At 38.0% G+C, this 23,080-nt stretch overlaps 1 protein-coding gene across 6 annotated transcripts in view; it reads right to left on the reverse strand.

Moving 5' to 3' along the window:
- The window catches only part of TTC17 (tetratricopeptide repeat domain 17), a 153,490-nt gene that overhangs the window by 58,861 nt on the left and 71,549 nt on the right, over nt 1–23,080 (reverse strand). For 3 of the 6 annotated variants that reach the window (XM_021083170.2, XM_003480706.5, XM_085011402.1), the window contains exon 17: nt 7,475–7,645. The exons of the other annotated variants lie outside the window; for them this stretch is intronic. In XM_021083170.2, the coding sequence (XP_020938829.1) occupies nt 7,475–7,645 (171 nt within the window). The remainder of the gene's footprint in view (nt 1–7,474; nt 7,646–23,080) is intronic. 6 annotated transcript variants of the gene reach the window in all.

The raw sequence follows: 23,080 nt of genomic DNA on the forward strand, positions 1-23,080 counted from the left end.
TTAATTCATTTAAATATCTGTTGAGTTCCCTGGTGGCCTAGTGGTTGAGGATCTCGTATTGTCACTACTGTGGCATGGGTTCGATCCCTGGCCTGAGAACTTCCACATAACACAGGTGCACCAAAAAAAGAAAAAAAAAAAAGCAAGTCGATTACATTTAAACATTTGTTGTTATGTGCTTAATGAAGTGCTGAGAGCTCAGAATAAAACAACCCATGGAGCTTATAGTCTAGGCCAGAATGGATGGAGGGACATATCTCTAGATACTGTCCAATAAGCATCTGGAAATGCAGAAGTCAGGAATTTTAGAGGAATCTCAGAAGGCTTTAAATCACAGGTGAAACAAGAAGAAAAAGTAAATTTTAAGCTTGCTGCTCCTAGAGCAGATGGTATGATATAAACTGGATACAGAGACTGAGACCCATATCTTTATTTTTTTAAATTATCTTCAACCTGTACCATTTTCACACAGGAAAAAGGAGAATAAATATTGTAAAGTGAAAAGACTGTGAACACCCACAGTGAGGCTTCTATGAATTCATTCTGATGAATCCTATCTTGAGGTACCAGGAAAATTCAGAGCTGAGTTTCAGCCCTGTGACGTAACTGTGTAAGAATCACAGGGACAAGAAGAAGTGCAGAGAGATGGAGAGAAGCATATGCAGTTTTGACTATAAAAAGAAAAGGAAGGAAGAGAAAAAAAACAAAAGAGTAAAAAGAAAGGAAAAAAAGGAGAAAAAAAAGTTCACTATAACTTTGCAACGTTCCAGACACATCTGGAAATTCATGGTTAGGTCTGGGTACCCCAGTTTCAAGAGATTTTTCAAAGTGGAGCACATTCATAGAAAAGTAACTTGATCAAAGTATTCAAAATCATGTTAAGTGAAGAAGGACCAAAGAAATCAGGGGTGGAAGGAAGAGTACGAAGTAGAAAGAGCAGCAGGAAGAGTAGCTGAAACACTGCACATACATGCAGACTTGCCCCCAGACTTGAAAATATTTTGCTAGAAGGATTAAAAAAATTTCAGAGAAAGCACTTTAAGGATGGTGAAGGGACTAGAAATTATAATAAAGAGAACCTACTTAGATCTTCTGCCCATTTTTGGATGGGGTTGTTTGTTTTTTTGATGTGGAGCTGCATAAGTTGTTTATAAATTTTGGAGATTAATCCCTTGTCAGTCTTGCCAACTAATCTATGACAAAGGAGGCAAGACTATACAATGGAGAAAGGAAAGCTTGTTCAATAAGTGGTGCTGGGAAAACTGGACAGCCACATGGAAAAGAATGAAATTACAACACTCCCTAACACCACACAAAAAGAAACTCCAAATGGATTCAAGACCTCGATATAAGACCAGACACTATCAAACTCCTAGAGGAAAACATAGGCCAAACACTCCCTGACATAAATGACACCAACATCTTCTCAGATCCACCTCTCAGAGTATTGGCAATAAAAAGAAAAACAAACAAATGGGACCTAATCAAACTTCAAAGTTTCTGCACAGCAAAGGAAACCCTAAACAAAACAAAAAGACAACCCACAGAATGGGAGAAAATCTTTGCAAGCGAATCAACTGACAAGGGATTCATCTCCTAAATTTATAAACAACTTCTGCAGCTCCATACCAAAAAAAACCAAACAACCCCATCCAAAAATGGGCAGAAGAGCTAAACAGACAGTTCTCCAAAGAAGACATACAGATGGCCAAAAAACACATGAAAAGATGTTCAACATCACTCATGATGATCAGAGAAATGCAAATCCAAACCTCTCTGAGGTACTACCTTACACCAGCCAGAATGGCCATCACCAAAAGTCTACAAACAAGAAGTGCTGGAGAGGGTGTGGAGAAAATGGAACCCTAGTACACTGTTGGTGGGATTGTAACAACATGAGGAATGCAGCCAATATTTTATCATAACTATAAATGGAGTATGGCCTTTAAAAATTGTCAATCTGTAGCATATAATATTGTACAGCAACTATACTTTAATTTTTAAAAAAGGCAGTGATCTCTTTTTTGAAGTCAGAGTATAAAGCTGTGGATTAAAGACAACACATAAACAATGGCACAAAATTTCAAGTCAGTAATGAGAAAGCACACAAGGCTTAGATTAAATCGCTCATGCTAAGGTAGGTCGGAAATGATTCACTTCTGAGAAGAAAACAATCATGAGTTTTCATTTTCACCAATAGTACCCTTCCTTCTTTTAGCTGGGTCAGGATCGCAAGAGAAAACAGGTAATTCCAACAAGATAACCTAAAAAAAGCAAATATGGAATTGCTCCTGTAACAACTCTTGTACAAATATGCCAGGGCCTCCTCTCCTGACATTTATTGAGCAGATACGATGTGTATGTACATGTGAGGACTTGGCTCACGAGCAGGCTTTAAGCTGGGAAGCAGTAGACTCATGCCTGTGTTTGTAGAAGAGAGTATTTACTGAGTTCCATCTGTGTACCAGGCACTAAAATAAATGTTTCTCTAAGTTATTTAAATACTCAAGAGTATTCTGAGGCTTTTTTTTTTTTTTGGTTTATTTTTTTAATTTTTAATTTTTATTTATTTATTTATTTTTGTATTTTTGCTATTTCTTGGGCTGCTCCCGTGGCATATGGAGGTTCCCAGGCTAGGGGTCTAATCGGAGCTGTAGCCACCAGCCTACGCCAGAGCCACAGCAACGCGGGATCTGAGCCAAGTCTGCAACCTACACCACAGCTCACGGCAACGCCAGATCGTTAATCCACTGAGCAAGGGCAGGGACCGAACCCGCAACCTCATGGTTCCTAGTCAGATTCGTTAACTGCTGCACCACGACGGGAACTCCTGGTTTGTTTATTTTTAAATTAAACAATTAGGTGGTAGAGCCAGGACATGAGAACAATATCTCTGACTACAAAACCTACGCTCTTCCTTCAACAGATAGTTTCCCAGGAAGGAACTGTGGATCAGATGATGAGGCATTAAAGTAGTGATTTTTCAAATGTTAATTGGTGACACAATTTTAACCAATCCTTAGCAAAATCAGAAACAAAAAAGGAACATGTATCTAAAGTTATACTACACACACACACGTCCAGCTATACATTTGTTGGTATAAAGTTGCCAGTGTTCATTTTTGAGAAATACTGACCTTTATTCTAAGACTGCCTTTGTACCTTTTTGACATTAAAATCTTTTATAAAATAATGGTAATAGCAGGTACTTGTTTTCTTTAAAAATGACTTTACCAATTAAAAAAATAAAGTTTTGAAGTTCCTGTTGTGGTGCAGTGGAAACAAATCTGACTAGTATCTATGAGGACAAGCGTTGATCTCTGGCTTCACTTAGTGGGTTAAGGATCTGGTGTTGCATTAAGCTGCAGTGTAGGCCTCAGATGCAGCTTGGATCCTGTGTTGCTGTGGCTGTGGTGTAGGCCTGCAGCTGCAGCTCTGATTTGACCCCTAGGTTGCAGATGTGGCTTGGATCCTGCATTGCTATGGCTGTGGCTATGGCTGTGGCGTAGGCTGGCAGCTGCAGCTCCAATTTGACCCCTAGCCTGGGAACCTCCATATGCTGTGGGTACAGCCCTAAAAAGCAAAATAATAATAATAATAAAAAAAAATAATAATAGTAATAAAGTTCTGTAGTTCCCATTGTGACTCAGCAGGTTAAGAACCTGATTAGTCTCTGTAAGGATGCAAGTTTGATCCCTGGCCTCGACTGGTAGGTTAAGGATTGGGTGTTGCAGTAAGCTGCAGTGTAGGTTGTAGATGTGGCTAGGATCCATGTTTCTGTGGCTGTGATGCAGGCCTGCAGCTGCAGTTCTGATTTGACCCCTAGCCTGGGAACTTCCATATGTTGCAGGTGTGCCTGTAAAAAGAAAAAAGAAAGAAAAAATAAAGTTCTGATCTATCAAACCCCTATTTCTAAGAGCCACAGGCAAATGACACGGTTATGGAAACAGAAGGCCTGAGGATGAGTTTTAGTTAGTTATATGCTACCTGCTGAAGATATTAGGCAAGGTACCTAACTTCCCTGTATCTCAATTTTCTCATCTATAAGATGGGCTTAATAATAATATCTATGTCACAACGTTAAGACAATTCAATTCATAACACTTTGTAAGCACCACAAAAATGTAGTGATTATCATAATAATTTATGGTTACTGGAGAGGGCTTAACTACTTGTGTTTCTTCAAATTTTCCTCCAAAAACAGTTTTCAAAAATTCTTTAATGTCTATAGTTGACTTTTACTTAACTGTACTATCTGCATTAAAAAATAGTTTTTCTGATTCTTAAGCATACTATATAGGAAGTCGGCTGGTATAAACATACCAACTTCTATCACAACTGTGGTGCCTGTGGACTTGTCAGTATCTAGGGAAAAAAAGAAGGTACTCCCAGAATTTCATATGATAAAGAAAAATTAGAACCTAAGAGTAAAACTAGTAAAGATTCACTATCATATTAGAATTAAATTAGAAATGTGGAAAGGAATCCACCCTAAGAGACAGTCTGCACAATATTAAAGGGACCTGGTAAACACCTAGTCCCAGTCAGGGCAACTACACTGTAGCCCCAGCATAGGGATAGAATGGAACTGCATGGGAAACATGGAACTAAAGAAACTTAATCGAAACCCGAGGTTATCTGTGTTGAGCAATGTTGTATTCAGAAAATGAAGAGACAAAGAATAAGATTCGGTTGGGTTTCATTCGGAACTGTCCTAGGAAAAGACTAATTCGGTAGTCATGAGGATTCTGGTCATTATCGAGCTGTACTGGAACAGGGACAGTTTCTATAAACTGAAAAAACATCCCTTAACATGACTCAGTTTCATCTGTGCTGATTCTGAGTTTATCAAACAACCTTTGATGTTCATTTGTTTGTGTGGGTACCTGACGCCAGAAAGAGACATGAGGCTGCCAGGCAGCAGGGAGGAGTAACCCTCTTGTGATTAAACAAACTAGCCATCTGGCTTAAAAATCAATCTCTTTTGAGTTGATAAGTGGGAAATTAATTTTCTCAAAGTCCAATGATTTCTGGTAGAATTGAGGAAACTAATTTTCTAAACCTGCAAAAATAAAGGTCACAATCTTCCCCTTTGAGGTTTAGCTTGCTTCTCTTAGACCTTTTATTTACATACTATATATATATATACACACACACACACACACACACACACACACACACAATACCATTTAGAAGGAAATACACGATTTTGTAATTGCTGAATATGTTAATCCAATTTACCCAGGAAGGCAAAGTTCACATTTCATCACTAACGAATATTTACCGTATGCAGGAATACAAAGTTATATAGAACACAATATATAAGAAGCTCACAGTCTGATGGGATGTAAGACATGCAAGCAACTAATATTATGTGCCTTGACTAAAAGTAAGACAGCAAACAGAACAACTAAATGCCTGGAGACCTTTGTGAATCCTTCACAGAGGAGATGACATTTGAGCTGGATCTTGAAGATGCACAGGAGTTGTCTATAAAAAGCAAAGAGTGGCAGACTATTACATTTAGAATGGATAAGCAATGAGGTCCTACTGTACAGCACAGGGAACTATATCCAATCTGTTGGGACAAAACATGATGGAAGGTCGTATGAGAAAAAGAATGTATTTATATGTATGACTGGGTCACCATGCTATACAACAGAAATTGACACGACACTTTAAATCTATTTTTTTTGTCTTTTTGTCTTTCCCACGGCGGCACCTGTGGATGTGGAGGTTCCCAGGCTAGGGGGTCTAATCGGAGCTGTAGCCGCCCACCTACGCCACAGCCACGCCAGATCCAAGCCGTGTCTGCAACCTACACCACAGCTCGACAGCTCGCAGCAATGCCAGATCCTTAACCCACTGAGCGAGGCCAGGGATCGAACCCGCAACCTCATGGTTCCTAGTCGGATTCGTTAACCACTGAGCCATGATGGGAACTCATTAAATCAACCATATTTTAATAAAAATAAAAGAAAAAGAAAAGCAAAGAGTATGCAGGGGCCATTCCCAGCCTGGGCAAAGGTGTGGAGGCTCAAAGCAGCAAGGCATGTGAGGGAATAATAAAAGATTTGTACTTCCTGCTATGTAGAGCACTAGTAGATGGTACAGCTGAGACAGAATCAAGGGCCAAACTGCCTCATATTCCACGTTAAGACATTTGGATTCTTCCTGAAGGTAAGAGAGCCACTGAAAATTTTAAACACAGGCAACTTAACGGATCAGATATGATTTAGAAACAACTTTTTAGACACACAATACATTGGTAATGGGGTTGCTTTTGTTTTTAAAATTGTACACAAATTTATATGCATTATCTCTCTTTTTCCTACATGCACATACATACCCCCCACCTCTCTCCCTCCATACATAAACTGATGTATGGGACTAGATATAGGGAAGCCAATCATGAAGCCATTGTGATAGCTCAGGAAGGAATGAAGAAAGTCTAAATTCAGGCAGTGCAGAGGGATAGATGAAGAGATGATAAACTTAATAGGTCTTAGGTACTGACTGGATATGGTGATGACTGGGTGAGTTGCGCCATTAACAGGGAGCTGGAATATAAGAATTAGCAGCAGTTCAGGATATAGGGCAAAATGAGGACAAATTCAGTTTTGGATATGTTAAATTTGAAGTGCCTGTGGCATATCCAGATAAAGAGACCATTAAAACACAGAAATAAGATCTGGAATCATAGAGAATATTTTGGCTGAAAACACAGATTTAGAGTCATTGGTATTCTCCAAAGTATCTGAACACCAAGGGATGACAGAGGACAAAGAAATGAAGACCAAAGTTAAGATCCTGGGGTAAAAAAATAAAGGGCAAAGTAAAGAATAAGTGAATGAAACTGAAAAGAGATATTCCGAGGACAGAAAGAGAACCAAGAGCAACTGGCTGCGCAAAAGCCAAGAGGAGAAGGAGAGTTTCTAGTGGGAAGGTATGTACACTTCCAGAGGCAGTGAAGAGGCTGAGGAGGGTGAATACTAAAAAGAAGTCACTTGTTTTGGCGATTATAAATTGACTGATAATCTTAAGAATTGCTCAACAAAGCACAGCTCCAAATGTGGTCATAAAACAGAATTTTAGTAGGCCTGGTAGGTATGCCCATTATTCCAAATCTTTATTTGGTTAATGTAAATCAAATTTTATTAGGTTAGTGTAAATACAACTTGCTTTTTTCCCCATGACTTACTCAATAGACTAATGACATTAAGAAGAAAGACTGGCATATAAATCAAACTTGTCCTCCAAAAAGATGTTGAGGTAGAGAAAAAAAAAGAAGTGTGAAGAGCATTTTTACATTATAGTCTGTCTTCTGCCTCACATTCCGTCATCCTCATGATTCTACAATATAGGAAGTGACTGTTAAAAAGGAAACAAATGCTTGAGAGCAGAGCAAAGTCTAAGCTTAAAGCCTGAGAGTTGATTTTACCCCAGAAGCAGAGCTCAGGTCAAATCAACTTACTTTCAAGTCTAAGGACATCTGAGTCCCTCCCTGAATTCTCAACAGAAAGCACAGGGTCTTCCTCTGTTCCTGTCTCAGAGGGCTCTTCTTCAGCGGCATCCAGTGACTGTGAGTTGTCAAAATATTTCTGTTTGTCATGGTTGCTGTCCAGGGTTTTCTCATGACAATTACCTCAATGACAAGAGACACAGATAGAACACATTAGAAACTCTCTCTTGTGTAGTCCCACAGCTCAAGGTCCCTAAGTATCAGGAAGAGCAAAAAAGTGACAGTCTGTTTTTTCCCAGCAGAACACACAAAAATCAGTGAGCTAGAGTGCCCAAAGCCAGATCATTATTGTGATTCAAGATTTTGCACTGAAATTCAAGTTTTATCTGTTAGGCTATTGTAAGAACCAAGTATTGAGGAGAAAAAAAAACAAAACTATAACACCAAAGATCAAGTCCCAAGATCTCATTCTATTCATAATGAATGATTGCGAAACACTTCTCTGAAACATAAAACATCATAAAAAATGGTTTTCCTTTTGTTTGCTTTTTGAAGGTGAGAAATGATGGATTAGTATCTGAATAGGGCTGGAGATAGAGGAATTATAGCAGAGAAACATACCATTCCTGCACTGGAGCCTAAAATGAAAGCTATACCAAAAGGTAAAGGATTATACGTTAAAAACCAAGCACTTGGGGTGACGGTGGCAAAGAATCCACATTTAAGACTGCCAGAGCACAAAGGTAGCCTCTCTTTCTTTTGGAAAACAAGATCTGATCATGGATTAAAGATTCACCCAAGCATAAAATGTCACATCTTGAATGTAATCACAGCACTCCTTGATACTTTCTGATGTATAGTGAGCATGACCCTTATGACAATTTTCCCAGGAGTCCAAGAGCTTTGATCTTATTAGGGATTGTGTATAAATAGGGGCAGAGAGCCACTATCCAGCTCCACCTGGTCATTCTCTGCATAGGGGACTGTGTTACTGGGCCCTTACGTCTGCTGTGGTGGGGATCTGGCTGGCTGAAGAGGTCTCTTCTTATGTTCCACATGTGTTACTACCGAAGATGCATGTTCAGCGGAAGCCCACATGCCTCTGAGAGGACAATTCTCTGGGTAAGGATGTGTAGGTAACTTTCCTCCTTTATCAGAATATCCAAACATACTCTAAAAGTTGTTTTTTTTTTTTTTTTTTTAAAGAGAATGTTGTCTCAAAGAGATGTACGTACCCAGTCAAGCTGTCTTCACAGCTATGAAAGTACAAGAAGTCTCTTTCTGGATCTGATAACTCCCTTTTAGATTCCATAATTTAGGAAAATACTTCTCAAGCCATTTTCCTTTATGGTACCAGAAGATATAATGGACTCGAGACTGTTCCCAACTTACTAGTTTAAAGAAAGGGGACTGGATGCTTAGGGGGTCACTTTCCATTTTTCAATCTACACTATCACACATCTAAGGCTACCATTTTCAACAAGGCTACATCAGAAACTAAAGATTCTCTGTTTCAAGAGAGCTTTTGCTCTCAATAAACTTACAAACAACTTGGGGAGACAGTAAATACAACAAACAATAATGAGGTAGCCTACTGTGCCAAATAAATGCTTCAGAGAATAAGCTCTGAATAGGCAGAACTTGAATTCTGAAGAATATGTTAAGACTTAAAAACAGAGAGCTTAAAAAGGGGAACTAAAAAAAAGGTAATATTTGGCTGCACCTTGTGGTATGTGAAGGTTTCCAGGCCAGGGACTGAACCTGTACCGCAATAGCAACCCAAGCTGCTGTAGTGACAGTGCCTAATGCTTAATTAACCCTCTATGCTACAAGAGAACCCCAGGGAACCAATACTTGTTGAGTACTCTTTATTTTTTCTTCCACTTACCCCTCAAAAACACCCTGTGAAATATTACTTTTATAAATCAGGAAACTGAATCTCAGTGAAGTTAACTATCTTGCCCAAGATCTAACAGCAAATTAAGTGGTAGACTGGGATATGAATCAGTTCTATGTTACTACAAAGCTTCTTGGCTTTCATCTCATTAATCCTACGTCTTTTGCAGAAAAAGTAGGGAAGGTGGCATTCTAGGCAGGGAAGAATAATGTGCTGAGCAAAGCAACAGGAAAGGAAATTCTCATTTGTGTTTGGGAGACAATAAGAAGGACAAATTGCTAGAGATGGAAGGCAAAGCGAGTGTGTGAGTCCTGGAGGGCTAACAGAAAAGAAGCCATGAGAAATGGTAGTCACTTTCTTTCTCTGGATTCTCCTGAAAGGACAGAGGTTGCTGATTTGCCTCTACTTCTCTCTTCACCATCTGGTATGTGGAAGTTAGTATGGGAAAACCAAGCAGAAGAGCATTAAAATAAAACAGAGCAAGGAGTTCCCGTGATGGGTCAGTGGAAACGAACCTGACTAGCACCCATGAGGATGCAGGTTCAATCCCTGGCCTCACTCATTGGGTTAAGGATCTGGTGTTGCCATGAGCTGTGGTGTAGGTCACAGATGTGGCTCTCAATCCCACGTTGCTGTGGCTGTGGTGTAAGCCAGTGGCTACAGCTCTGATTTGACCCCGACCCTGGGAACCTCCATATGCCGTGGGTGCAGCCCTAAAAAGACAAATAAATAAATAAATAAAACAGAGTAAAGATAACAGACAATTTTACACACCAAACTGACTAAAACTGTGAAGAACAGCACACTTCTCAGAGACAATTCTTAATTGGGATATAAATAAGCATGACTATTAAAAGCAGACAATAATACTGAAGATTTTAAAGCATATGTTATTCCCAGTGAATATTCTCTGCCTTCAGCTTTGGTGAATTTGCCTTTAAAGCATTTTTCATTTTGACACAGGCTGAGTAATGCAAAAGGACAAACTTTTAACCTTTAACAAGTGAAATTCTAGCTGTGTTTTCTGCCAGTGATTTCTTCCTCCAACCTTTGCATCTCTTATTTTTCCTCCTACCCTCTTCCCATTATAAAAATTTAATTGGTTTCATCTTTTAAAATGTCTGCAATATTTAAAAATGCTTTATAGGTAATTTACAAGCTATGATGTGCAAAAGATCTTGAAGCTAAAATTAGTCCTCCTGCATGACCTCAAACCCAACCCTTCCCAGAGCAAGCCTTGTGCATTCTAAGAATGTCCTGCCCTTCATCTCAGGAAACTGGGACCAACTCCTCTAAGGAAGAGGGCAGAAAAAGGGAGGGGGGAATTAAAGGAAGAATAACAAGTTTAAGTTAGGATATTTCTTAGAAGTAGGCAGAATCAAAATGATCAAGTAAAAACTACATGCTTTAAAATTAGAACTATTAATATGAATTTTCTTAAGCTGGCAGTTAAAAACAGACTGGTTTAGCATTCTGGTATGATTTCCACGATTATCTGGGCTAGCAATAAAAGTCCTATTGCCTAATTTTTAAAAATTATTTATTTATTTATTTTTTTGTCTTTTTGCTATTTCTTTGAGCCACTCCCTCGGCATATGGAGGTTCCCAGGCTAGGGGTCAAATCGGAGCTGTAGCCACTGGCCTACGCCAGAGCCACAGCAATGCGGGATCCGAGCCGCATCTGCAACCTACACCACAGCTCAAGGCAATGCCGGATCGTTAACCCACTGAGCAAGGGCAGGGATCGAACCCGCAACCCCATGGTTCCTAGTCGGATTCGTTAACCACTGTGCCAAGACGGAAACTCCTTTTTTTTTTTTTTTCTATTGCCTAATTTTTAAATTACTCCTTGTAACTGTCTGAGGGAGAACTGAAGAACTTGAGGAAAAATAGAAGTTTCTGCTCTTAGGAGTATGATATAGGTCTACTCCAGCTCAAAAGGGGAACTAGAAATGTTGCCTCTGTGGAAAAAATTTCTTCCCAGCAAGGTAGAGATGATATTCTCATTAAAAAGACAAGAAAATGTTAGAGAAGGAAAAATGGAAAGATATCTAAAAAGTAACAAGTCAATCTTCCATGCTATGGCTATTATTTTTTGCTGACTCAAAAGTGAGGACATTATATGACTTAGACTAATTTTGAGAGCTATTTTTTTTTCTTTTTACGTGATTTAAAGATTTAAATGAAATGCTTTAGATAACAAGGTCCCAAGTGAAAATGGGAACACTCTTCTCTGCTTAATGCTCTATACTTGCTTGCAAAGCATTTAGCACCTATTTCAAATCCTGGCAGTCTTGTTTTTCATAGATGTAAGAGAATATACGCTAATACCAACTAAGCTTGAAACTCCAGAGTGTATTTCTGATTCTAGAACAGCTATGAGATCTTAGACATAGCAACATCCTTTTCTGCTGTTAGAATACTGCCTAAATAAATTGGGTTATTAATATTAACATACCCTATAAGGATGTTCAGGAAAACAACTAAATATTTAATATACCTTGTCAAAACTTAAGTCTCCTATGGGATAAAGGCACAATTTATCCTGTGGCTAAGCAGGTTTTCAGAATAAACTAAGTTCTTAGGAACTCCTATCATGACCAAGGTTAAGGAAATCTCTTACCTTCTCATGATAATTCTATTTATAAAGGTCCAATAATATTTATTTTCTAACTAGAGTTGGATAAGCACTTACTTGTTAAAAATACTTCTTCCCTTCTGAATCGCATAAGTTGGTTAAGAGATTCCTGGCTGGAATAGGAATGGCTTCAGGGTTCCTTTAGATTCTTTAGGGTTAGTTATAATAAAGAAATGACACAAAACTGAGAGGCATCAGAACCTTGTAAGAGCCAAGTAACTAGAGTGAGCCAAGTAAAACTATTGACAGACTTGTGTAATTCTTTTAGTGTTAGAACACAGTGGGTAAGAGCACAGTCTGGAGCCAGACTAAGTGAGTTCAAATCACATTTCTACTAGCTTCTAGTTGCGTAGCAGGGCAAGTGTTTTTTGTTGTTGTTATTGTTGTTGTTTGTTTACTTTTTATTTTTGTTTTTTAGGGCTGCACCAGCAGCATATGGAGGTTCCCAGGCGAGGAGTCGAATCAGAGCTGTAGCTGCAGCCTATGCCAGAGCCACTGAAACTCGGGATCTGAGCCACGTCTTCGACCCACATCACAGCTCACAGCTACACCAGATCCTTAACCCACTGAGCGAGGCCAGGAATCGAACCCGTGTCCTCATGGATGCTAGTCGGTTTGTTAACCACTGAGCCACGGGAACTCATGTTTGTTTTAAATCTCTTTATCTGTTTTATCATCTGCAAATTGAGTTTAATAATAGTATCTACTTCATTGTTGAGATTATGCAAACAGACCTTTGCTGAGCACATGGTATGCTGCTATTATTATTGCTGTTTCCCTAAAAGTTGCAAAAGAATAGGAAGTTATCTCAACATAATCTCTTTAACAAGGTCTTTTAGCTATAGCCAACCTTGAATTTCTAGAATGAGCAACTGGCTCTTAGAAGTTATCAAGGTTATGGGAGTTCCTGCTGTGGCTCAGTGGGTTAAGAACCTGATTGTCATCCATGAGGATGTGGGTTCATTACCTGGCCTTGCTCAGTGGGTTAAGGATCTGGTGTTGCTGCAAGCTGCGGCATAGGTTGCAGACTTGGCTTGGATCCTGTGTTGCTGTGGCTGTGGTGTAGGTCTCAGCTGCAGCTCCAATTTGACCCCTAGCCTGGGAACTTCCATATGCTGCAGGAGTGGCCCTAGAAAGAAAAAAAAAGAAGATATCAAAGTTATTTGCCTAATTTCAACTTCCAACATGTGTGTGTAGGAGATGTAGTATAGAGTTATTTCTACCAGTCATTCAGAAGAAAACAGCAATTAATTCAGATTAAACTGCTCAGCACATCTAAATCATAAAATATCTAAAACATTTAAATATTAGCCTCACGGACCACTCTGCATTCTCTGAAGGACATTTTATTTTTTTGCTTTTTTTTTTTTTTTCAGGGTCACACCTATGGCATATGGAAATTCCCAGGCTAGGAGCTGAATTGGGGCTGTAGCTGCCAGCCTACACCACAGTCACAGCAACTCGGAATCTGAGCCAAGTCTGCAACCTACACCACAGCTTACGGCAAAGCTGGATCCCTAACTCCCAGAGCGAGGCCAGGGATTGAACCTGCAACCTCACGGATATTAGTTGGATTCGTTTCTGCTGCGCCACAATCGGAAGTCCCTGAAGGACATTTTTAATAGATAGTGTGAATCCACTGCCTTCCAAGATGAAAATGCACTATAGAATCTACGTTTAGTTACTCAACACTTGCCTCTTTGCTGCTCAACAATTCGTGGTAGGTTGCTATTTTTGCTTCTGTCTTCCCACAAATCTTTCTTCCTCTAGCACACTCTCCCCTTCCCCCTCCCCCATACAACAGGGAAGTGTACTCCCATGTTTCTTATTATATAATGAATTTCTAAGACACAAATAATAATTTGCAGTGGGAATAAAAATTCAAATTTCAATTTATGCTGCTAAAGGCAAAGCAACAAATGTTAGAAAAATGGTCTAAAGATATTCCTATCATTCCTGTTCTAACGGGATTATGTCATACTCTAAAGTGTCTTTCTTCTACCTATCAGAAAATTACCTTATAGGAAGCATTCTGATACATAAAATTAAATAGAAGGTACCTAGATGGAAAATATAGATCATACCATTCTCTTAAGAGAGATGAGTGACTTTTTACAGTGTTTGTCTTTCTCCTTACCTTTCTACTCAACTGCACTCAAATTATGCAACTCTAAAACAATTTTTTTTCCATAAATAGGTTAACTTAGAAACAAATTGAATGTTTTCTTTTACTACAGTTTTAGCTATCCCAATTTGATATTTATTTCTCTAGTGAGATAAACTTTTTTTAAGCAACGATAGTATAATAAATTGTGAAGTGAACAAAACTGTATCTTTCAGTTACTCAACAGTGCTCTGCGGATTACTTTAAAATATTACCAGGAAACTTTAACTGTGGGTGGCACGTGAGGCATATCTGAAGAAGTAAGAAACCTTACTGGGAGCAGATTCCTTTATGATTTCCACCTCCAGAAGTTGTAACAAAGTCTTGCAGACCTTGTTCTAAGAGGAGTATTCCATGGTATGAACTCAAATCCTGCCTTAGCTGTAGCCTTAGCATATGAACTTGGGCAAATCATTCACTTCTCTGTGCTTAGGTTCTTTATCTGAAGTGGAGAGATAAGCTACTGTCCTACAGTTAGAGGAGTGACAGGCAGCCCCACTGCTGAACCATCACGAACATTAGCATACCAAACTTCTTGAATCTGGGTGAAACCTAGCTTGCTGATGAATGCACCCAAGTCAAGTGAAGTTGCCTCCCCTCCTTTGCCTGTGTTGCCCTCCACTTTGAAAGATGAAAGTAATGGTGTCTTAAGACTCGTTCTTATTGAGCAATTACTGCTGAGTGAAATTCTTTGTGGGAAGTTTCAAAGTAATGGTTATGTACTGACTGACCTTAAAAGTGCAGCAATGCCAGAGAGAAAACAGATCATGTTGAAGACTTGAAATCAGCAACCTCAGGATTACACAGGCATTCCTTCATGGTGAGATGTATGAGTCAGAAGTGAGTTTAGGAAAGGAAAGCGTATAACCTCAAAAACAAATGAGGGGAGAGGGTGGAGGCTGGGGCGGGGGGGGGGGTGGTGGTGAGGGGGAGAAGGGTGAAGGAGAGAGGGATGGAGAGATTGATTCCTTTTTACCACATATTCTAGAGTTAAATTCTATCCTAGGGAACACTCTGTTCACACATGGTGGGAGAATCTGAAATACACTGGTTTCTATAGACCTATACATCTTGCCTCTTTTTAGAGGAGAAAAAGGAGAACTAGCCATAAATCTGGCCTCTTTGTCTTGCCAAGTGAACCTCCCTTAAGTGACTAAAGCACAGGGAGCAAAGCCAGCACCAGTTGAGATACAGATACTGTGACACGTAGGCTGTGGAAGAAATGACTTCCAATAATGGAATCTAAACTCTCCACAGCTATAACTTCCTCTAGAAATGTGAAAGGTCAGGTTAGATCTTTGTACAAGGGAATTCAAACATTTACTGGAAGTTTACTATGAAAGATTTTCCCATGCAGAAACAATACTGAAAAAGAAAATTAACTGCTGTAGCTGCTGAACTGCCATAGCTGTCGCCGCTGCTGTTATTATTAACATTATCGTTAAAGTTAAATCTCTGGCTTACCTCAGCCTAGGGAAATTTGTTTCAAGCAAGAATGCTGGGGAAACAAATCTAGAAGATTTTCTCTCACTTACTGATTTACCCATGTTTTTCAATGAGGGTCAACAAGGACATTTGTTTGTAATTTTCATGAAAAACAGTACAGACAGGAGGTGAGAGTACAGGCTATCTATTAGATGTGTCATCTTCTACCGACAAGGGAAACAACATAATTTCTTTTTTCTTCTCCCTCCTATGGTGTGGGAGTTGCAGACCTTAAAAGAAGATCTCTATCTATATATGCATGTTGAGTGGGGGTTTGATATGAAGCATTTTAGGTAAACGGTGGGTGGATACAAGTTAATTACCCTTTATTACTAGATATTCTCAGTAGTTCAAACTCGTACCATCAAATTTGCCATTTGAGTACATTCTATGGGCTAACCATTGGGGGGAAGGTGTGGAATGCATGGTGGGCCAAGGTATGAAGATGAAACAAGGATTGGCCCCTGTTTCCAATAAGCTGGATAAGTCCTGTATGAGAGTTGTGTCTTATACACAAGAAACTCACAAGTAACTGTAATGGCAAGTCACAGGAGCCAAAGGTAGAATGGCTGGTTATGAATTACTTATAATTAAGGGATCAGGTAAGGCATGTGGAAGAAAGTGGGCCTTGAAGGATGAGCAAGATTAGAATCTGTGTGTGGGGAATACTGGAGAGAAGGTTATGGGGAAGAGCTAGAGAAAACAACATAAGCAAACACAGAAGCAGGAAAACAGGGTGTATGTGGTAAAGAAAACAGGCTACCCCCAGTAGCATTATCGTATGTCACAGTTTGGTACAATTTCCATTGACTTTGTAAATGACAGGGGGGAAAAAAAAGGAATGATATTAAGAGTCCTTATGTGGTCAGTGAGCTTAAACTAAGCACACCTATTCAAGTCAACCATGCACTTTGCAATGATGTGGCTTCACTCAATTCTTAAGACCTAGAATAAGCCCACAGAGGGTTGGGGGCTAGGGACAGGGGAGGGCTTAGATTTCCCAGCTACTCACAACCGTCGTGGTTTATATCTACCTCTCCTTTCTCCAGCTGCAAGTGACTGGTCACCTGCTGATGTCAAGAAAAAAAATCTACTAGGAAAATCTATAGACCTTAACTCTGGTCCTCTTTCCCAAACTACAAATGGAGGTACAGAGATATGAATAATGGGAAAGGGACCTACCATCAGAAGTACTTGTTGCTTCAGGCTTTCCCTTTTTCCTGGAGCAAAGACATATGCAAAGCTGAAGCTAATAATGTGTCAAAAGCTACTTGGTCTTTTTTGCTCCTCAGACAAAGTGAATAATAAGGACAATATCTTTAAATGAGAACACAAGATCCTAGTTATTCCATGATTAGGAAAGACTTGAGCCTAGTATCTCATAGGACTTAGATATAAGGACAAAGGTTAGGAACTGTCTCTATACTGGTTTGGGTAGTAAGTATGCTATTTATTTATTTATTTATTTGTTTTTTATTTATTTATTTATTTATTTTTGTCTTTTTTTGCCATTTCTTGGGCCGCTCCCGCGGCATATGGAGGTTCCCAGGCTAGAGGTTGAATCAGAGCTGTAGCCACCGGCCTATGCCAGAGCCACAGCAACTCTGGATCTGAGCCACATCTGCCACCTGCACCGCAGGCTCACGGCAACGCCGGATCGTTAACCCACTGATTAAGGGCAGGGACCGAACCCGCAACCTCACGGTTCCTAGTCGGATTTGTTAACCACTGTGCCACGACGGGAACTCCAAGTATGCTATTTAAACCAAGGTTTTTAAAAAAAGGCCACTGAAGTCCTACCACAGAATATTTTGGAAGGCCTTATAGATGTGACCAAGAAAGTTCTCTAGTTGCCGAATTGTAGACCTACTTCAGGGATTTGGGATTAAGACTTTAATTTGAGCTTATCTACCTACATCTAAGTATACATGGCCAATGTACTAAATCAAATGAAAAGTATAGAAAAATACATGATAGTACACACTATTTGCTTTTGCTTTATGTCACATTAAAGTCACCTGGAGGAATTCACTTCCACTTTGCCATTTTGCACATGATAAAACATGGTTTCCAGCTCTCTCCCAATTATAGCTTTTAGGCATTGTACAGTGAGACGGAAGTAGTGAATTGTTTGTTTTGTGCATGTGAGGTTTTCTCCTAGCTGTATTTTATATCATTGAGGGAAATCGGCTATACTATTATGAGTGTACCAGGAATCAGAAGTCTTGCTCGGGAGTTCCCGTCGTGGCGCAGTGGTTAACGAATCCGACTAGGAACCATGAGGTTGCGGGTTCGGTCCCTGCCCTTGCTCCGTGGGTTAACGATCCGGCGTTGCCATGATCTGTGGTGTAGGTTGCAGACGCGGCTTGGATCCCGAGTTGCTGTGGCTCTGGCGTAGGCCGGTGGCTACAGCTCCGATTCAACCCCTGGCCTGGGAACCTCCATATGCCTCGGGAGCAGCCCAAGAAATAGCAACAACAAAACAACAAAAGACAAAAAAAAAAAAAAAAAAAAAAAGAAGTCTTGCTCAACACCAAGTACCCATCCTATCAGCTGCTACTGACCTCTAGCTCTTTCCCTGAAATCTGATTTGCATTTTTATTTTTTATAATCGTCACCTAGGATATTTGTGATCTGACTGGGTTATTAAATAATGTCTGACAGCTAAAGTGCTTTGAGAGTGGCAAGTTTTAAATGGCAAATTTAGGTTTGTTGTTATAAAAAGCAACTAAAGGAGAAGACAGAAATCCAAGGCTGTGCTCTTTTCAATAACTATGAAAAATGTGATTTAAATTTCCCCCGCATTTTCAAGATCATGCTAAATAAACTTTGGTGGTTAAGAAAAAAATAACATCCTATTGGATAGCACAGGAAACTATATCCAATCTCTTGGGATAGACCATGATGGAAAAGGAAAAAATATATATATCCAGTCATATATATATGTATGTACGTATGTATGTGTGTATATACATATTTATAAAACTGGGTCACTTTGCTGTACAGCAGAAACTGGTATAACATTGTAAATCAACTATAAAATTTTTTAAAAAAGAAAAGTAACAGATTACTGAGATTTTCTTGGTCAAAAAGCATAATAGTTTAGTATGAAACAAATTCAACTACTAGTAATAACTAATACTGAAAGAAAAAAAGAGGGAGAAAAACCCAAATGAGCATACACATAGAACCACATATATATGCCAGGTATCCTCGGTCATATGTATTTTTAAATATCACTGATGCTCTTTTCTAGTGATTACCAGGCTCAATTTCTTTATTTCCATCAGGCTATGGAACTGAGTAAAACAAATAATTCAATGATTAAATCTGTTAAAGGTTTTAAATACTTGGTTCTCATTGTTTGAAACAAAAATTCCAAAACTAGTTGGTTCCCATCGTGGCTCAGCGGAAACAAATCTAATATCCATGAAGACATAGGTTCAATCCCTTGCCTTGTGGCTGTGGGTTAAGGATCCAGTGTTGCTGTGAGCTGTGGTGTAGGTTACAGACACGGCTCAGATCTGGTGTTGCTGTGGCTGTGGTGTAGGCCAGCAGCTACAGCTCCGATTTGACCTATAACCTGAGAACCTCCATATGCTGTGGGTATGGCCCTAAAAAGACAAAAAAAGAAAAAAAAAAGAAGAATATTTTTGAGTGGGAAAGAGTTAAGCAAATGATTGCTATATGAGATAGCAAATGCTATATAGCATAGGGAACTGTATCTAGTCACCTGTGATGGAACATGATGGAGGATAATGTGAGAAAAAGAATATATATATATATATGTATATATACACACACACACACACATATATATATATGACTGGATCACTTTGCTGTACAGTAGAAACTGACAGAACACAGTAAATCAACTATAATGTAAAAAAATAAAAATCACATATAAAAAAAGAGATAGCAAAGCTTAATGTCAAAAACTGAAATATCTCCCAAAACATCTGCAACAATGAATGGAAACTGAAGATGTAAAAGACAACATCCAGGGGACTTGCCTAACTTATAACACACAAAGTATTTTGAACAAAAAGTTAGCCCCCTTCAGTTCCTATCAGGAGACATATATAACTGCAGTGATAAATCATATTAAAAAATATCCTGTTTGCTAACTAGTGGGGGCTAGAAAAAACAGACCCCATCTTGCTCATCCCTCATATTTTTTGCTGGTGTGCACAATCCTGTGTCCTCAGTGTTGTGAGTACAGGAAACCATAGTAAGCTTCTGATGCAGAATAAAGCCTGTATACGAAGAAAGATGTTTAAATATAACTTTCCAACCCCACGTGTAGATAAGAGATAGCAAAATATGATGCTTTTCAGTGGGTGTCCCACACTACGCAGAGAGCAAAAAGGAAGCAGTACCATGACCTAAACTTAAATTTACAACCTCAAAAATATAACTCACTTCCTTTTTGGAGACTCAAGATAGTAACTGTAACACCGGCAAAGACCCTTCCCACACTTGAAGTGTTAAGCTCTATAGTCCACAGGAGGGCAGCAAAATGCACCATTTCTTTTTCTTCAAAACCTGAACTCCATGTAAACTGCTTTAAACTACAAATTATACATCTACAGAAAGTTAGTTTGAAGGATACAGACTACAACCACAGGGAATGAAACAACTTATAAAAGGAGATAAGATCCAGGTAAATAGTAAACACATCCATTTATATACAGAAACATTATAAAGATAACAATTCTTCTGCACACTGGAACAGATATTAAAGATCACGTGAATGTTCTGGAAATTCTTTTTCTACATTGGGACGAGCTTTCAAATGCATATTATACAGAAACTTATATAAAACTGTAAGCATACCTAGACATTAAAGCCTGAGTTCTGTATTATGTTTACTCATAATTTCTAAAGATTTGGCTAATAATTTTAAGTGGGCATGTGTTTCAGTGAATTAAGAAAAGACTAACATTCAGAATGTTAATTATATTTAGTTAATAACAATGCCATTGTTAATGGCATACTTATAATAAGCACCTCATGTAAATGAAGTCTAGTAAATATAATCAACCATTGGTCTTATGTTTTCTAGTATAAGAAAAACAATACTGAACAAAGACTATTAAAAATAAAATTATGTACATGAGACATAAAACGTAAAATATATATATTGCTTAAGTAGTAGAAAGCATCTTTGTTAGATGTAACTTTTGAACTTTCAAATCAGTGAAGTTGAAGAATAAATGTATTTAGAAAATACACAAGAGTAAAACATGCTTGGAAAATCCAGGATCATGAATGTTATAGATTCAATATCTACATTTTGCCTGTATTATTATTAAAAATTATTTTCCATTTTTGGTCGAGAGGATAACCATTACTGCTTCATGAAATTTCATTTTCTGTGACACCTGTTACTTCCAATTTTAAAAAAGTCGTTTTTTAGTGTTGAGCATTCAAGAGATCTTACACTCAAAAACATTATGTTTATTTAGATTCTATTTTACTTTAAAAAAGATAAAGCATGTTGTTATTGAAGAATGAGTTTGTTAATGTGGCCAATTCAATTTTATTTAAGTTTAAAAGTAAACTAGCAAACCAATAAGTGTAGGAAAAAGTATGTATTTCAAAAATGCCAAAATAAAATGTTTAATCAAAATCGGAAGCACTAGCTTCTCTTTCACAATCAACTTGAGAGTGGGCAACTAAAAAAAACCTATTATGTTTTCCTTCGCAGCATCCTTGAAAATGTGATGCTGATATAAAAATACCTATGAAAGAAAAGGATTTATTAAATGCTGTTCAAAGGAGAGAGAGATGACAATAAGCACTTGTTATAAGAACATATGCACCTAATAAATGGCAGTCAATAAGATGATTTCTAGATTAATAAGAATATGGAAAAACTGTCACATAAATGATTCTGTACTAATTGACACATTTTTAGCTATAAAGGAAAATTTTGTGAGCATAATGATTATTTAATTTTAAGCTAAATGAATCAGTATTCAAAGCTAAAAACATTACCTGTGCACATATTCCAAGAAACATAAACTGAAAAACTGTGTGAAAACCTCCTTGACTATATATGAAAAGCAATCAAATATTTGCTGACGTTAAAAGACTGCCAATAATTTTACCATTTAGTTATTACCCAAGACATCATATATTGTATTACAGTCACTATTAAAAACAGTGTCTAACATGGATTTTTAAAAGAAAATAATTTGTGGAAGATCAATAACATTGGTCAGAAAATTTGTTTTTAAAATGTTTTCTGAGAATACTTAATTATTTTTTATCTTGAAAAACTTATCTGAAAAGCTTTTAAATTGGTAGCTTTGCAAATGTTTTAGGTGGGAAAAGGGTGGATAAGGGCAGTTCAAATTCTTGTCCAATAAAAACCAATTACAATATGAATTTCTTGATTATTACATGGAAAGAGAATCACAAGACTCACTTGTCTCTTGAAACCTTTGTAGTAGCCATAATACTATGTCTGATACTTGTGATGGAACATGATGGGGGATAATGCGGAAAAAAAAAGAAAGAAAGTATATAAATGTATAACTGGGTTACTTTGTTGTACAGCAGAAATTGACAGAACATTATAATTTAAAAATTTTAAAAACCAGATAATATGTCAGATGAGTTCGATGATAATTCATGAAGCTTCTTTCAATATTGTAAAAGGAAAAGGCATACAGACTCATTTGCAGGTACGGAAATGCTAATCATTACTGAGAGGTTTTGCCTTTTTTTTTTTTTCATCAACTGTTTAGTAAAGCTCAGAGATAACTGGAGTAAATGCAACTGTTAGGTTTTAGAATATAAGAATTTAAAAAAGAAAAGGTCATAGTTTCTACAGAGGTGTTTGCTTCTTTCAAGTTTCAGCTTTTCAAAGCTGGGACTCAGCAAAGCAACTGTCAATCAAAAGGATTATTGTGAAAACAAATAATACAAAAAAACTGTCAAAGAGAAATTTAATGCTGAAATTTGAGTTCAGCATTATCAATGAATTTTTAAACTTAGAAAATGCTATAGCATATATTTCCACTAGTGGTAACAGTATTTGTTTAGGCATTAGCAGATGTTGGATTCTTTTCTAAATCAATTACAATGGTTTTTTAAAAAGGCTTTTTTTTTTAATTAAAAAAAATTTTAAATGAGCTTTTTGAAAGAACTGAAAATGGTATTTCCTCTTCCCAAGTCAAATTATTTTATGGAGTTCCCTAGTGGCCTAAAGGGTTAAGGATCCAGGATTGTCACTGCTATGGTTCGGGTTATAGCTTTGGCATGGGTTCGATCCCTAGCCTGGGAACTTCCACGTGCCATGGGCGTGGGCAAAAAAATTTATTTTCTTTTATTGTTACTGTATCATATCCAATAATATTCTTGGAATAATCTGAACTATCAGATACTATAATTTTGAGAAAGATGTTTCAAGTTAATAGTTTCTTG

Source organism: Sus scrofa, chromosome 2, assembly GCF_054392235.1.
Source record: "Sus scrofa isolate SSC_HxYL_T2T_F1_AM1 chromosome 2, Sscrofa_HxYL_maternal_Yorkshire_Landrace_v2.0, whole genome shotgun sequence".
Lineage (NCBI taxonomy): Eukaryota > Metazoa > Chordata > Mammalia > Artiodactyla > Suidae > Sus > Sus scrofa.